The sequence below is a fragment of the Entamoeba invadens genome (genome assembly GCF_000330505.1).
Source record: "Entamoeba invadens IP1 unplaced genomic scaffold scaff_1105074726715, whole genome shotgun sequence".
NCBI classification, from domain to species: Eukaryota; Evosea; order Mastigamoebida; family Endamoebidae; genus Entamoeba; species Entamoeba invadens.
The window spans coordinates 395,326-409,897 of NW_004440286.1; the positions used below are offsets into that span (position 1 = coordinate 395,326).

The 14,572-nt window shown below is 34.0% G+C and overlaps 5 protein-coding genes across 5 annotated transcripts; 1 reads left to right on the plus strand and 4 right to left on the minus strand.

Annotated features, from left to right (window-relative positions):
* Positions 1-337: 337 nt before the first annotated feature.
* Positions 338-1,463, minus strand: EIN_487610 (protein phosphatase 2C, putative; the record flags this gene model as incomplete). Its single annotated transcript, XM_004255982.1, has 3 exons — positions 338-1,003; positions 1,058-1,304; positions 1,372-1,463. 3 exons carry the CDS (start codon positions 1,461-1,463, stop codon positions 338-340), a joined length of 1,005 nt encoding a protein of 334 aa, XP_004256030.1.
* Positions 1,464-5,769: 4,306 nt separating this feature from the next.
* EIN_487620 (hypothetical protein) lies at positions 5,770-6,995 on the minus strand (the record flags this gene model as incomplete). The annotated part of the gene is made up of 2 exons (XM_004255983.1): positions 5,770-6,797; positions 6,857-6,995. 2 exons carry the CDS (start codon positions 6,993-6,995, stop codon positions 5,770-5,772), a joined length of 1,167 nt encoding a protein of 388 aa, XP_004256031.1.
* A 947-nt stretch (positions 6,996-7,942) lies between these two features.
* EIN_487630 (hypothetical protein) lies at positions 7,943-8,860 on the minus strand (the record flags this gene model as incomplete). Its single annotated transcript, XM_004255984.1, has 1 exon — positions 7,943-8,860. The coding sequence occupies one exon, from the start codon at positions 8,858-8,860 to the stop codon at positions 7,943-7,945; it is 918 nt and encodes a 305-aa protein (XP_004256032.1).
* A 1,466-nt stretch (positions 8,861-10,326) lies between these two features.
* EIN_487640 (ankyrin repeat-containing protein, putative) lies at positions 10,327-12,363 on the plus strand (the record flags this gene model as incomplete). The annotated part of the gene is made up of 1 exon (XM_004255985.1): positions 10,327-12,363. One exon carries the CDS (start codon positions 10,327-10,329, stop codon positions 12,361-12,363), a length of 2,037 nt encoding a protein of 678 aa, XP_004256033.1.
* Positions 12,364-12,489: 126 nt separating this feature from the next.
* EIN_487650 (hypothetical protein) lies at positions 12,490-14,525 on the minus strand (the record flags this gene model as incomplete). Its single annotated transcript, XM_004255986.1, has 3 exons — positions 12,490-12,662; positions 12,704-13,795; positions 13,898-14,525. 3 exons carry the CDS (start codon positions 14,523-14,525, stop codon positions 12,490-12,492), a joined length of 1,893 nt encoding a protein of 630 aa, XP_004256034.1.
* Positions 14,526-14,572: the final 47 nt, after the last annotated feature.

Genomic DNA, 14,572 nt, shown 5'->3' on the forward strand with positions numbered 1-14,572 from the left:
TTCCAACATTACTTCCTCAAACACGTCGCAACCGTTGATAAGAGTGCTCCAATCATACCAAAAAATCCAAACACCATTTTTTCTCAACAACGCCAAAAGTTGATGTATGAGATTTCTACTAGAACAGAATAATTCATTTTTATTTATTTATTATAAATATTTTTAAACTTACATCTTACACCTTATATATTTTATATTATATTATATCGTTGATGTCTTCTTTGATACACTATAACTCACACTTCCTAATAAAAGTCCTCCAAAAATTACTACCTCTATAATCTATTAACTTTTTACTATCATATTCTAGTAAAAATTAAATTCATAAAGTCTTAATTTATTGAGATGTCACAACGCTCCCCTCTGGGGTTTGTTCTACGACCACACTCTTCGGGTTCACTTCCACTTCATATCCGTTGAACTTGACTACAATGAGTGTCATATTATCAAACCCTGGTTTACTATAGGGTTCCTTACTCAGACAGTCGTCCGCTATTTTCTCACAGACTTGTTTCAATGGAAGTCCCGTCTTGAGGTACTCGACAACCTTTTCAACACATTGCTCACTTGTTAATACATCCCAAATACCATCACAAGCAAGTATAAGTAATTGTTCGGTACCATCAAGAGGCTCCTCAGTCACATCCGGATAACATGAAATGATCTGTTTAGCTGGCCCGAGCTCGGGCTGCCTTTTGTACATTAAATCACCGATTGTTCGCGTCAAATTCAAATTTCCATTGACACGCCCCCCATCTATTGTCCCACCGGCTTGTGTTATACGATCGATCTCACTTTGAAGAGTCGGTTTGTGATCGACACTCATCCCCTTCACTTTGTTCCCTTTGAATAACACACACCGACTGTCGCCAGCATTCCCACAATATATCTTGTTATCTATGATCAACGCAACTACAGCGGTGCATCCCATCCCATCGGCCACTAACTCCCCAAACATCCCTTCATAGATGTTTGATCCCCCAGAACCAAGGCCTTTAATAAACTTGATGTCAACTTTTGTGTTCAATATCTGTAAAGTTTAACAAGGAAAACAAACAGTGTTAACATCTTTTGTTCTCATTAAGTCATCAATGACGATGTTGGTATCTATCAACGCCTTTTTATAGTCACCCGCTTTAAACGCAGGAGACTTAAGTAACACATCAACATACACTTTCTCACAGTAATCAGCTACTTGATCACCTCCATGGCCATCAAACACCCCAAAAAATGACGCTTTTTTGCCGCCTTCAACTTGAAAGTCAAGCTGCACGATGTGAGAGTCCTCCATTGTTCTTCGCCACCTTTGTGTCACGTTGTATTTCAAATGGAAAACACTTTAAAAATAAATAACAGTAAAGGATCACAAACCCCTGCATTGATGTGTACCCACACTTCAGTGACTCGCCGTCGACTTGCCCCGACGCTTGGTCTGTAATTGGTGCCGAAAGAATTGACCCCATTTCTTCTTTTCGAGTTGGTCTTTTTTTCCTCTAACCTTCATTTATTAGTTCAAAATGAAGTTATGGGAAACAAGGTCTTTGTTTTCTCTTAGCCATTACTAGTTAGTAATTTAATGAATTAATATAATTTAATAACTCTTTGTGGTAAAGAAAAGAAGTTGAAAGTCAATAAAGGAACCATTGCTAATGAGGCAATATCTCTATTTCTTAATTCAATCAACAGAAAAAGTACTTTTGATTCTCTGGAAGTGTTAAAAAAGACTGATGAAAAAAAAAATGAAGAAAATATTTTTTTTGGTAAAGAAATAATTAAAAATGAAAATTAAACTGCACTTTTTAGTTGTTCATTTGTGTGAATTGGTTTCTTTTTTTTATCTCATTTTTATTATATCAAATAATAAATTTATTAGTTAATTTGTTTATATAAGTAATAAAGTAAACATCATCTGACTTGGTCGTCAAAAGATTGAAAAAACTAACTTATAAAACTATTTAATACAAGGAGGTTTATTATCTTAAAAAATGTTACAAATAGTTGAACGATTTATAGTTTTTATATTTTGCTTTATAATATAAAAACAATTAATAACAAGCACTTAAAACCCGATAATAATTATCGGGTCAACAACATCATTTTAGTCCAAATATTAATTCATAACTTTGTTATTTGTATCAATAAAAATGCTTTTTCGTCGCATTCCTCTTTTTGATTTTTTTCATTTTATTAAAAAAAGAATCAACTTTTATTATTTTTAAATTATAATTATAATAACAGTTTTCACTTTAAATACAAGGTGATAAAATATGTTTTAAATAGTACATAATAATATAGAGACACTCATCATAATGAATAAAAATTATATGTATTTAAAAAGTTGTTTACATGACACATGAATTAAACATTTAACACTTTTTTGTTGTTCTGGTGTTTATTTACACAACTTTATTACTGGTCAATATTAAAAATTGACTATAATTTGATATAAAGTTGTTATTGTCTTGATGTACATGTTACAATCTATCGCCGATACGTGTTGTTAATCCATTTTTAAATATTTTTTTTTATAAAATGCTTGTAACTTACATTACATATACACATCAACTTATTTTAAACATTCATTCTAATTTACATAATGTGTGTTTTTTGTACAAAATCATTTATCATATATTGTTTGGTTCGTTAAACCAAACACAATTTATTTGTATTATAGACTCGGTATCTTAGTCTGCACGCAGAAATAACATTCAACAACTTCTTTATATCTTTGGTGTTGTCTTTCTAAAATTTTTGTGTTTGTTCTACAATTGTTTTTGTTTATTATCGATTTGATATACTGTCTAACATATTTTATTAATTATTTATCAAGACCTCTATTATTTTCAACTGTTAATGTTTTTATGTTTTTATCACACCTTATCGAAATATGATACATATGTTAAACGTATAACACATTAAAGTATATAAAAATTTTCATTATAATACCATTACTTCTAATACCTTTTTATTTCTTATTAGTATTTTAAATCTCATTTAAATAACAAATACTTTTTTCTAATTTTTAACTATTTTATTATTTAACCTCTTTTTTTAATTTCAAAAACGTGTTTGTCTGTCTGTTTATACAATTACTATTTAAAACAATAATTAGTTCATCAAACAAAAGATAATTTATTTAAAATTTTATCTTTTCTTAAGGAACTAAACTTGAATAAAACGATAGTTAGTAAAAATTAACTATCGTTCGTATTGAAAAATCAACACAATTTATTATTAAGATTAGTAAAAACAATTATATTTATAGTATATTGCTTATTAATAAAATACTATTAAGAAGCGCAAGAATAACGTACAACTGAAATAAATAAATAAATAAATAAATATATGCGTTAGACAAACATATATATGTAGATAGATGTAGATCATAAATGAAATTAAATAAAACAATATCTGTTTGTAAAGTACAGTCAAACCTCTCAATTTTGACATTTTTAGAAATTGAAAACCTTTTGATTTTGACATTTCAAGATAACAGAACAACAAGAAAAAACGCAAAAAAGATTTTTAAAAACTTTAAACTTGATAAACAAACACATGAAAAGAATTAAAGATCACAAACCAGTTAAAAGAAAACTCACTTCTTTAACTGTAGATGAAAAAGCTGATATTATTAAAAAGAAACTAGTTTTGACTGATGAACGTGTTGCAGAATGGGCATACAGTACATACAGCTTATCCGAAAAACCTTCTCGGAGTTGGATCACCGGGCTTTCAATTGACAAACCACTTGTTGACAAAAGATTGCTAAGTAAAGTTAAATACCCATCTTTTGAACAAAATCTGATGCTTGCCATAAACATGCTATTGGAAAATAACACACCGATACATGACGATGTTATTATATACTTGGCCAACAGAACAAAGCTTAATATGAGTCAAGACAGTTATTTGATCAATCTTACTTTATCAAACGGGTGGTTAGATTCTTTCAAAAAACGACACTCTCTCAGTATACACAAGCAGTATGGAGAAGTTCCTGTTGTTGACTTATCAATATGTCGTGATTATATCGAAATAATTCGATTTATTGTAAAACACTTCCTTGATACTTATGGCCAAGAATCAATCTTCAATGGAGATGAAACTGGTCTTAACATACACTTTCTCGAACCATCATCGTTGAACATCAAAGAAGGAAAGGAAATTGGAATCGAGTGTGATAAAATACGGTTTACTGTATTTCTTGTTACAGATGTTACTGGTAAAAACCGAAGAAACCCAGTGGTAATTGGCAAGTCAGTAAAACCAAGAGGAATGACAAAGCAGATAGAACAGAAAAACCACATCATTTATTTGGATCAACAAAATGCTTGGATGAGCACTGTAATTTTTCAAAGATACATACTGGATTGGGATGCCGAAATAACCAACTCTCCAAATCCACACGAAATTATGTTCATCATTGACAACTGTTCAACACACAATTTGTTTATAAAAGTCGACACTGAAATCAAAGTTATGAAACTTAACTATATATTCGTGATCTTTCTTCCGCCTAACGTAACTTCGGTTTATCAGCCTCTCGACATGGGTATCATATACACTTTCAAGAAAATTTACCGGAAGCTATTTCTGCTCAACTTGGTCAATGTCGTTGAACACAATGTTAAAAATGTCACTTCTGATTCAAAGAAAGAAATCAAAAAAGCTAAGAAGCTAAGAAGCTTCCTTTTGTAGAGTGTTTGCCTTTTATTGACAGAGCTTGGTTGAGTGTAGAAAACAAAACAGTAACCAAATGTTGGTATAAAACCACACTGTTGGGAGAACCTCGAGAAAGTTACATTGATGAAAACAACGAAAACGACATTGAAATACAAAGTTCGATTGAAAAGCTAAGTAAAAGTGGTGTTGTAATCGAGAAAAGTTCAGATGAAGAATTTGTAGATAGAATGGATGAAAAGATACCACCTTTTATAACAAACAATGAACTTGAAATATTGGAATTTTCGAAAGAGACAACACCATTGGGAAATGTAACTACATTTGAAGATGAATTGTATACAGATGCCGATTCGTTATTGAAAAGAGTTATGGATTCAGAAATGCCAGAAAAAGAGAAAATAACAATTCTTAATTTTATATCAAAAGTGTTTAAAACTGCTTCTGAATACGTTTAAATGGGTTTTACCATAATTTAGTTTTTGCCTTGTTTTATCTTTGCGACTTATTACTGGACCTTTGAATTTTGACAATAGTATTTTTTATTAATAATAAATAATTAAAAATGTCAGAATCAAAAGGTGTTAGAATTGAAAGGTTTGACTGTATTTAAAATGCATAATTTCGAATGTTTTGAATTCCTCACATTTCAATGTTTTCTTTGTTTCGCTCAATTAAAATTGAGCAAAGAAAACACATTTTAAAAGAAGAGAAACATCACGAGTGTTGAACGACTTGGTATATAAAGAAATGAGACTTGATAATATCACAAATGTTCACTGGATTCGGAAATGCAACTGGCGCCAATCAAGACCCATGCTTCAGAGATATGACCCAAACACAAGACCAAATGATGAACATCTGTGCTCAAGGCGCAGCAGCTGAACAGGCGGGAGACAAAGAAGCACAAGACAGAGCAGCGGCGCAGGCAATGGGATGTATGCTTGGTGGGCAATTCAGGATGATGCACGACGCACAGCAAGCACATGAGAACTTTTAACCATTTTCTTACTTCTTTTCTTTGAAATGTTCAAATGGATTTTTTAATACAATTTCATAGAAAATAAACAAAAAACACTGATACCTTTTTTAATTTTTGAGAGCTGTAGCAAAGTCGACACCCCACTGGAAGCACGTCTTGAGTTCGTCGCCGTTTGGTTGGAATCTGATGCAAAGTGGCTTGACTGGCTGTTTGCATTTGAGTTGGTCGATTCTGACTGCAAGATTCTTGACACCTTCACCACTCCATCCGTGTGAACCAAAGCATGAGATGTATCTGTCACAGTGGATGACTGGGTTCAAGTTGCATGCGATGATCATCATTGGTGGAATTGCGTCAGCAACGAGTGTTGGAGTGCCAAGCAGCAATCCCTTTGCGTCGCCAAAGTCCTTCAAGACGGCATCGACTGATGATCTGACAATGTCGTGGATGGAGACCTCGACACCAACAGACTTGACGCCTTCTGCTATCTTTTCTGCCATGTGTTTTGTGTATCCATAAGCACTGCCATAAGCAATCACAACTTTGTTCTTGAGGACTTGGGGTTGTGCCCATTGTCTGTATCTCTCGATGTTCTCTTTGATGTTTGTTCTCAGAACTGGGCCATGGCTGCAGCAGACTGCCTTGAGTTCCTCGACTGGGAATCCCATCTGTGTCTCTATCAAGTTGATTCCTTTCAAGACGTATGGCTTGAATGGACCAAAGATGCAGTCGAAGTAATGCTTGTACGCCTCATCCATATCAGCAATTCTGTCCATCATCTTGTCGTTGAAGACACGGTCATCAGCACAATGCCCACCAAAGACATCGCATGTGACCAACACTTTGAGCTCTTCGATGACAGTCATCATTGTGTCTGGCCAGTGCAAGAATGGCTGGATGATGAACTTAAGGTGGATGTCTCCCAAGTCGAGTGTCTTTATCTTTGGTGCAGAGAGCGTCTTTGTGTCTTCCTTGATGTGTCCAATGTACTTCACATTATTCAAAGCAGCTGGTGTTGCAATGACAGTGGCTTCGGGATACTTTGCAAGAATGTGGACAAGTGACCCCGAGTGATCTGGTTCGGTGTGGTTGAGGACAATATAGTCGATCTTCCCTTCTTTGCCAATGACATGCTCTATTCGCTCAAGGCACTCCGCAGCAAAGTTCTCTTGCAAGTCTCGAAGAGGACGTTACCCTTTGCAGTCTGCAAGAGGAATGAGTTGTATGATGTGCCAAATGGTGTTGTCATGATGATATCAAAGGCTCTGAGGTCATAATCCATAACACCAACCCAGTGCAGCTTTGGAACTACTTCAAGTGGGAGGAATGGCATTTGCGTGATGTGTTTTTCGAGTGCAAATGGGTTGCTTAAATACAAAGCAACTGTGTTGGCGTCGGACGACTTTTTATGATTTTTTCATGCAGTGTTGAGGCATTGCGAAATCCGCCAATTGTTGTGTGTCCAGAGCATCTGGTCAAACAACAACATTTTCAAATCTTACTTGGAAAAACAAACCATACACAATAGTTTGTTTTATTATAAAAGTATTAATACATTTTTTGTTTTCAATTAAAATAAATTTTTTTCATAACAAAACTCGATTTAGTCTTTTTGTGTATCGAATGTAGTCTTTGTTATAATTAAAATAAAAAAAGAGTAGCATCGGCGTTCTTTTTTTATTTTTTTCTATATAAAAAAACTAGCTACAAACATTGCCTTTTAGTCAGGAAAAACAACAAAAATAATTGATCTATTCATGAAATGCCGTATTATTTTATTATAAAAATGGTAAAAAAAAGGGGGTTTTGTGATAAGTTACATCTTATTATTTGAAAAATGATTATTATAAATACTATATAAATTAAAATATTCAATAAAATGGTTTTTTATTTTATATACTTTTATTAAATTTTTCTAAACTGATACAGATACCGGAAAAATAGTCCGGCACAGAAAAACCGACCGGCAAACCAAAATTTATAGTATATTATAGTTTTTGGTTTTTTGTCCTCTTTTTTCAAATTTTGCATTAAAAAAACTAATAAATAGTTTTTAGAAATCATTTTTATAGTTTGCCGGTCGTTTTTTCTGTGCCGGTTGGTTTTTCAGGTATCTGTATATTTTTTTATTAATTAGTTTTAAAAAATAATTTATTTAATAGAATATACAAAAAACAAAAAATATAAAAAAATACCCCGTTATTAAATGACGGGAATGAAACGAAATTAACTAAAGTAATGTTTAAACCAAATAATAATCACAAAACAAGGTTTGATTCCTTAGACGAAAGAATCCAAGAAAGGAACAAGCTTTTGGTATAATAAAGGGACATTAGTTGATAAGAAAGTTTCCAGAATTCTGTTATTCCTACTGAATGTCTCTGAACCCGTCTGGAGTACTCTTCCAAGGAAGAAGTCGTTTATTTCCTTTCCAAAAATATCCATTTCACTTTTGGTGAGTAAGAGGTGATTACCATAAAATATTTTCTTGACTCTTTCTTGTTCCATGCATTTACAAGACTTCTTAGGATAAGTGGATTCAAAAAAGAACCCACAAATTCTGAGAATGTCGAGGAGATAATTGTGAGTGGCATAAAGTGCATTCTTGTTTGAACTTCTTTGGATAGTCTTCTTTGTTTCAGTCCCATCAAACTTGGTGTTTTTGTTTTTGTAGATAAGAGAAAGGAATTCTTCTATTTTAATTTCAACATCTAAGAAATGGAGTCTATACAATTTGGGCAAAGAATTTGTAGCTGAAGATTGTTTGACTGGTTTGAGAATGGTAAATTCTCCAAAGAAATGGAATAACATGAGACAAATGGCTTGCTGGAAACAAGTCTCATCCTTCATTTTTCTCTCTTTAATAGCATTCGCAGAATATCCTTTAACACTTGTTAATACTTTAACTGGGTAAACATTTAATGCAAAACTCTTTCTTACTATAACAGTTGAAAGTGATTGTAACTTTTTCACGTTCTTCTCTTCTTCTTTAAATTTGGCGTTAAAGCTTGTTGAAACAACGGAGTCGGTCTGTTGAATACCTTCATCGAATGGTTTAATGGAAATACTCTCTGTTTGAACCATTGGCTGATCAAGACGAATTGGGGAGACTACTCCAAGTGTACTTGTGGTTATCCTTTTAAATTTGGGATCGTGATTTAATGGTATTTGGACACGTGCGAAGCTGAGATCCATCATTTGAAATAACTGATTTTAATTGACTTTAAGTATCTGTTCTATAATTAAAATAGATCCCATTTCATTTATTCATATTTTATTATATTTTTGCTATCAAATAAATACAATATTTATATTTGTAAAAATGGAAAAAATAAATCCTTGTTATGATAAATAATTTTTTATGTACAAATTTGGGAGATTATATTGTAATATAATTTTAAAAATAGAATAGATGCTATATTACTGTTTTTCAAAAACCTTATTGAGTCTTTTGAAACCTAAGCAACAACAACGAAGATGAAAAAGATAAAAATTGAATAATTAACAAATAATGATATCTTTTTCAATTACAAATACACAACTCTTTAGATAAAAAAAAATGAAGGAGAAATATCTGGTATGTTTCATCACAAAAACTTTATACAAAAAACTTCTATCAATAGTTTTTTTTAATAACTGATCAATAATCAATAAATTTCAAAACACGTTTTATACCTTTTTTATTATATTCCAACAATTCATTTTGATTTCCTTTCGAACAGCAAAGATATTAATTCATCAAACGTTCAAAATGAATTATCATCATCCATAGGTATTTTTTTTAATTCATTTTATTTCAATATTATAATTTATAATTTAACAAATCATCGAAATAGAATTTGTTATTTAATAAAAAATAAAAAACACAAAAATAAATTCCTTATATGATATATAAAAACCCCATAATGTTTTGATAGCGCAATTCAATATAAAGTAAAATATCTTTTTAATATATGTCAATAAGATGATAGATACCGTTAATTGTTATCAATGGCGGCGAGTAATAAACTTATTAGAATTTAGTTGGCTCTGACATTTACCTTCATAGATAAATTGTTCCGTAACCCACTAACATTTTGTTCTTATTATTATGGGGTTGGTTACAAATCTTCTTTCAACTCACCCTTTTGTTCAGTTTCAACTAATATAATATTATATAGTTATTGAAAACTATATTAAATAATAATATCATTATTATTTTAAAAACTAAATATTTGTTTTTGTATTATAAATAGTTGATAATTAAAACTAATTATCTTAATACATTATTTTTTCATGTAACGACAAAAACATTTGTGTTTCGCTAATTTTAACTATAATGAAATTTATTAATAATATACTATAAAATAAAAATAACCAAATATTCAATTTTTTAGTTGAAAATAGTGGATAAACCCCCAAATAAACCATATAGTATAGTTAGTAATATAACAAATTAATGGTAGAAAGTATACTTTCTGTTTTATAAATATAAAGATGGATAAAATCCCGATACTTGAGGGGGTGGTATGAATTACATACTAAAACAAGAAAACTATTAGTTTAATTATTTACTTACTACAAACTGCTATCTCCCAAATAATTGCGATCAAACGACGTGTTATAATTTCTATTTCCATCGCAAGTCTTGTGAGCCTCTCCAAACTCGAAAAAGTAGTGTTGATATGGATAAAGATTTAGAAGTTCCTCTCTCCCCTCCACTCTTTCAATTTGAAAATACAAACGTCCCTCTTCCACATGCTTTCTTAATTTCACATCGTCCCGAATTCATCGACTTTTATTTAGACGAAAACCCTGATAAAGTGAATTATCAAGATATCCATGGGAACACTGCTTTAATGGTAGCAACACGAATGGGACTTGACTCTTTGATTGAATTATTGCTCTCAAGAGGAGCTCAACCGAACATCCAAAATGAAGATGGGATGGTCGCCCTTTTTGTTGCACTTCTCTATAACAAAATGACCAGCGCCACTGTGTTAATTAAAGAAATGAAATTGTCCTGGACTTCCCGATTTTTTGGGACTCGAGATACCTACGGGTATACTATTTTACACTATTTGGCTCTGACGAATGGTCTCGAGGAGTGGGCTATCAAATATAAACTCCAACGCTTTGTAGAGGACAACAGTAACATCATGAATGAGACGCCGCTCATAGTAGCTGCGAAGAATAAGAATTCGAATGCCGTCAAAGGATTACTTCGCCTTGGTGCTGATCCCAATAAAGGAAACAGTGACGGTGTTCTACCATTGATGTTCGCATTACAACGCGCTGATGTTGAGAGTTGTAAGACTCTTTTTGTATCTCTGAAGAACAATGCATACACCGACAAGAATGGCAAACAACTCTTTCACTACGCTATCAAAAGTGGCAACATCAAAATAGTCGCCGAGCTCTTAAAGTGGTATGGATATGACGAGAGGAGTGTGATCTGCTTACAAAACATTTTATATGAGATATCGGAGTCGGGGCGGTTCGATGGGTTCTCCGGTGTCGTCCAGAGGGAGTTGAAAGTCATGCAAATCGAATTTTCAAAGCAAAATTTCTGTGACAAGTTGAATCACCATTTGGTCCACTACGCTATCAAATACAAAATACCGGAAATGGTGCCTTTGATCTGTGTTTGGGACAAAATAGCGTTATCCCGACCTATAGGCAACCGGTGGAGTCCTTTTCTCTATTCGTGTGTATTAGGGGAGGAAAGGGCCTTTGATTATATAGAGCAATTAAGTACCCGAGATCCATTAAATGATGTTGGTGCTGATGGTGAAAATTGTTTACAATTAGCGACGTATTATAAGAACCTTGGGATCGTCAAAAAAGTGTTAACAAAGCGCTTTGAATTGATCTCCAAAAAAGACGGGAAGAATAACACGGTGTTTCATTATGCGGCTGCGGGGGGTGGGAGTGAGATCTTTGACTTCTTATATAAAACAGCGGAGAGTCGAGTCTTCAATTTGGGGAATACGTTAGTTTCTGCTGTTAATACGAATGGGGAGAATGTGTTACACACGGCGGTGAGTAGTGGGAATGGCGCACTAGCTTTTCGTCTTATTATGAACTATAAAATAGATCCTAAAAGTGTGGACTTCCAAGGGAATGGGGTACTCCACCATGCAGTATTAGGAAATCCTCAAGAGAGTTATGTGATGACCTTATTACTCCGATACTTTGATGCACTCCCAAAGAACAAGAAAGGGTATAGTCCTCTCCAACTCTGTTGTTTGTCGGGAAATTACACAAATTTGTCGGACTTTTTGAAATTGGGAAAGACCATCTTTGAGGAAAAAGATGAGAAAGGCCGGACGGTGTTACATTTGGCGTGTTTACTGGATGACCCCTTTGTCGTTGATGAACTAATGAAGAACAACGTCAACACACAACAAGTAGACAAATTGGGGAAAAAGCCGGAGAACTACGCACGAAGTGTATTTATCTATCGGCGTATCAGAAAGGAAAAAGTCCTTCCAATCGGTAAAGTGACAGTCTGCAAATCATTTGGGGTTCATTTCCAAAAGGGAAATGTCGTCGACGTTGTTTTTGAAAACGAGAAACACACGCTAACACTCTGGGAAAACCAGCTCAAACCTATTCAAATGCAATTTTGCAAAAAGTCTCAACTTTCTGTGAGCGAGCGCAACACTCTTGTCGAGGCAGAAAAGCTTTGTAAAAACAGCAAACACCACCTCTTTGTTTAATTCACATTATGTATCAAAGTTTGTATCATCAAGTGTCACAAAAATGTTCACCACCCATTTTTGTATTATCAAGTGTCACAAAAATATCAACAAGTATTTAAAATAACAAAAATTACAACGTGGAGTTCACTCGGGTTTTGGGGCAGATTTGTACCAAGCACTAATCTCCTTTGGTGTTATTCTTTCCTTTCGAATGAACTCAAAAAAAGTCTCTTCAGAATACCTCTCTGCCATTAAAGTGACGGGTGTCACAAGTGCCTTATCAATGTAAATGAACTCGTCCATCTCCAAAATTGCAGCTTTCAGTCAATTCAGTTTGACTCTATGCGAAACAACAAACGTTTTGAAAAGTGTAGAATAGCGCTGAAGACTGTGAATAATATTTCCCAGCCTTCCATTAATATCAAGTCGAGGATCTTTAATTCGACTTCCAACGGAAAACACCGCGAGAACCACAACATGAAATACTCCAACATATAAGTCTTTGATGTCACAAAGTCGTACTCAACGTTCTGTAAGTGTTTAAATATACTTGTGTGATACTTCTTAATCATTTTCATCGCAACATAAGAACACCGCTGAACACCAGGAAACCCCGGCAAACACATCTCCCTCAAGTTGTATTTTGTCCCATTAATGATCATGTTGAATGCCCAGTACACCTCTTCCTCGTTTTGTAACACTAACACTAAATACCCACATAAATCAGAAAACCCTTGGACATATCCAATGTCCTTATCTCCAAGTGCCCATGTCCTTAGCACTCGAAATAAAGTCATCTGTCCGTCCATATATTTCGTCATGAAATGTACATTATTTTGATGCGCTCGAATGACATCTTTATGAATTTGGCCATCATCTTTCCCTCGATCTTCTAACTCAGAAATTCGCTTGTAGTATCCAGGAGCATCGGATATACTTTCCTCGACCTTTAACTGTAACTCCCAAAAGGGCTTTCTTAAGTCATTGGGGACTTTTCTATAGATCTGTCGAAAGAGCTCTTTGGGCACTTTCTTAGTCTTACTCCACTCGTCTAATATGACTCTCATCGTCTTTTCATTGTCTTGTTCTTCGTCAATCTTAGAGTCTTCCCTCGTCATGAACGACTCTCTTGAATAGCCAGTGTCTTCCTTCTGTCTTTCCCTTGGTGTCTTGAACGTGTCCTCCGGAATTTCGTCGTGCGTCTGTGACTTCACCTCGTTATACACTAATCTCACATCCTTCATCGACGTGATGTTCAACAGAAAATTGACAAGCGGCTCAAACTTGGATTGAAGCGCGTAGTGTAATGGTTGATTCCCATGTACATCTTCCGCCTCTGCCAGCATTGCGCTTTTTCTAAAATAGTCAAAATACGGACCATAATTCGTCACATTGCCAAAGTTGGTTGACTTAGCCATGTAATGCAAACAATTTGAATGTTCTGTGTCATCTATGTCTAAGTTACATTATCTTATATTATACTATATTATACTATTCTAGAGTAATATAGTATATTATACTATAAATAACTATAAATATATTATTAACAAACACCTATCGATCTTGGCTCCGGCATTAATGAGGAATTGCATGATCTCTAAGTTCATATAAAAACAGGCCACCATGAGTGGAGTCACTTGTTTAGTATTAGTGATATTGACATCCCCGCCATACCTCACCAATTTTTCAACTAACTTCACATTGTTTTTCCGACAGGCTATATACAAAGCGGAATCGCCTCGAGTGTTCTTTAAGTCGATGCCACTCTTCTTAATTTTGCGAGCTACGTAGACACAGGAATTGGTTCTTCCCGCGATTGCCCCACGTATTAAAGCGGTGTTTCCGTCATTGTCTCTTGTGTTCTGAGTGATTCCCGCCAGTAAAAATTGTTTCACTAAATTTGATTTGCCGAGTTCGACGGCAATATGAAGAGCAGTTGCGCCATCAATTTTTGATTTGAAATTCAGTTTGGAGTCTTGAACGGAAAGATTGGGAGGAAGTTGTTTCTCATCGAAGAGTTCTTGTCTGCCGCAAGTAACGGCAAAGTAAAACGGAGGACTAACTAATTCAGTCACTGTTTTCCCAGAGACTTCCCGTGTCACTTGGTGAAGGGAGACTTTAGAGGAGTTGTCGTCGCTGGAATAGCCTTCATCATACGAATCATTTTCTTCAGAAGACATCTTAATTTTTAAGTTTATAAAGTTCATTCTATTGAGAACCAATTTAC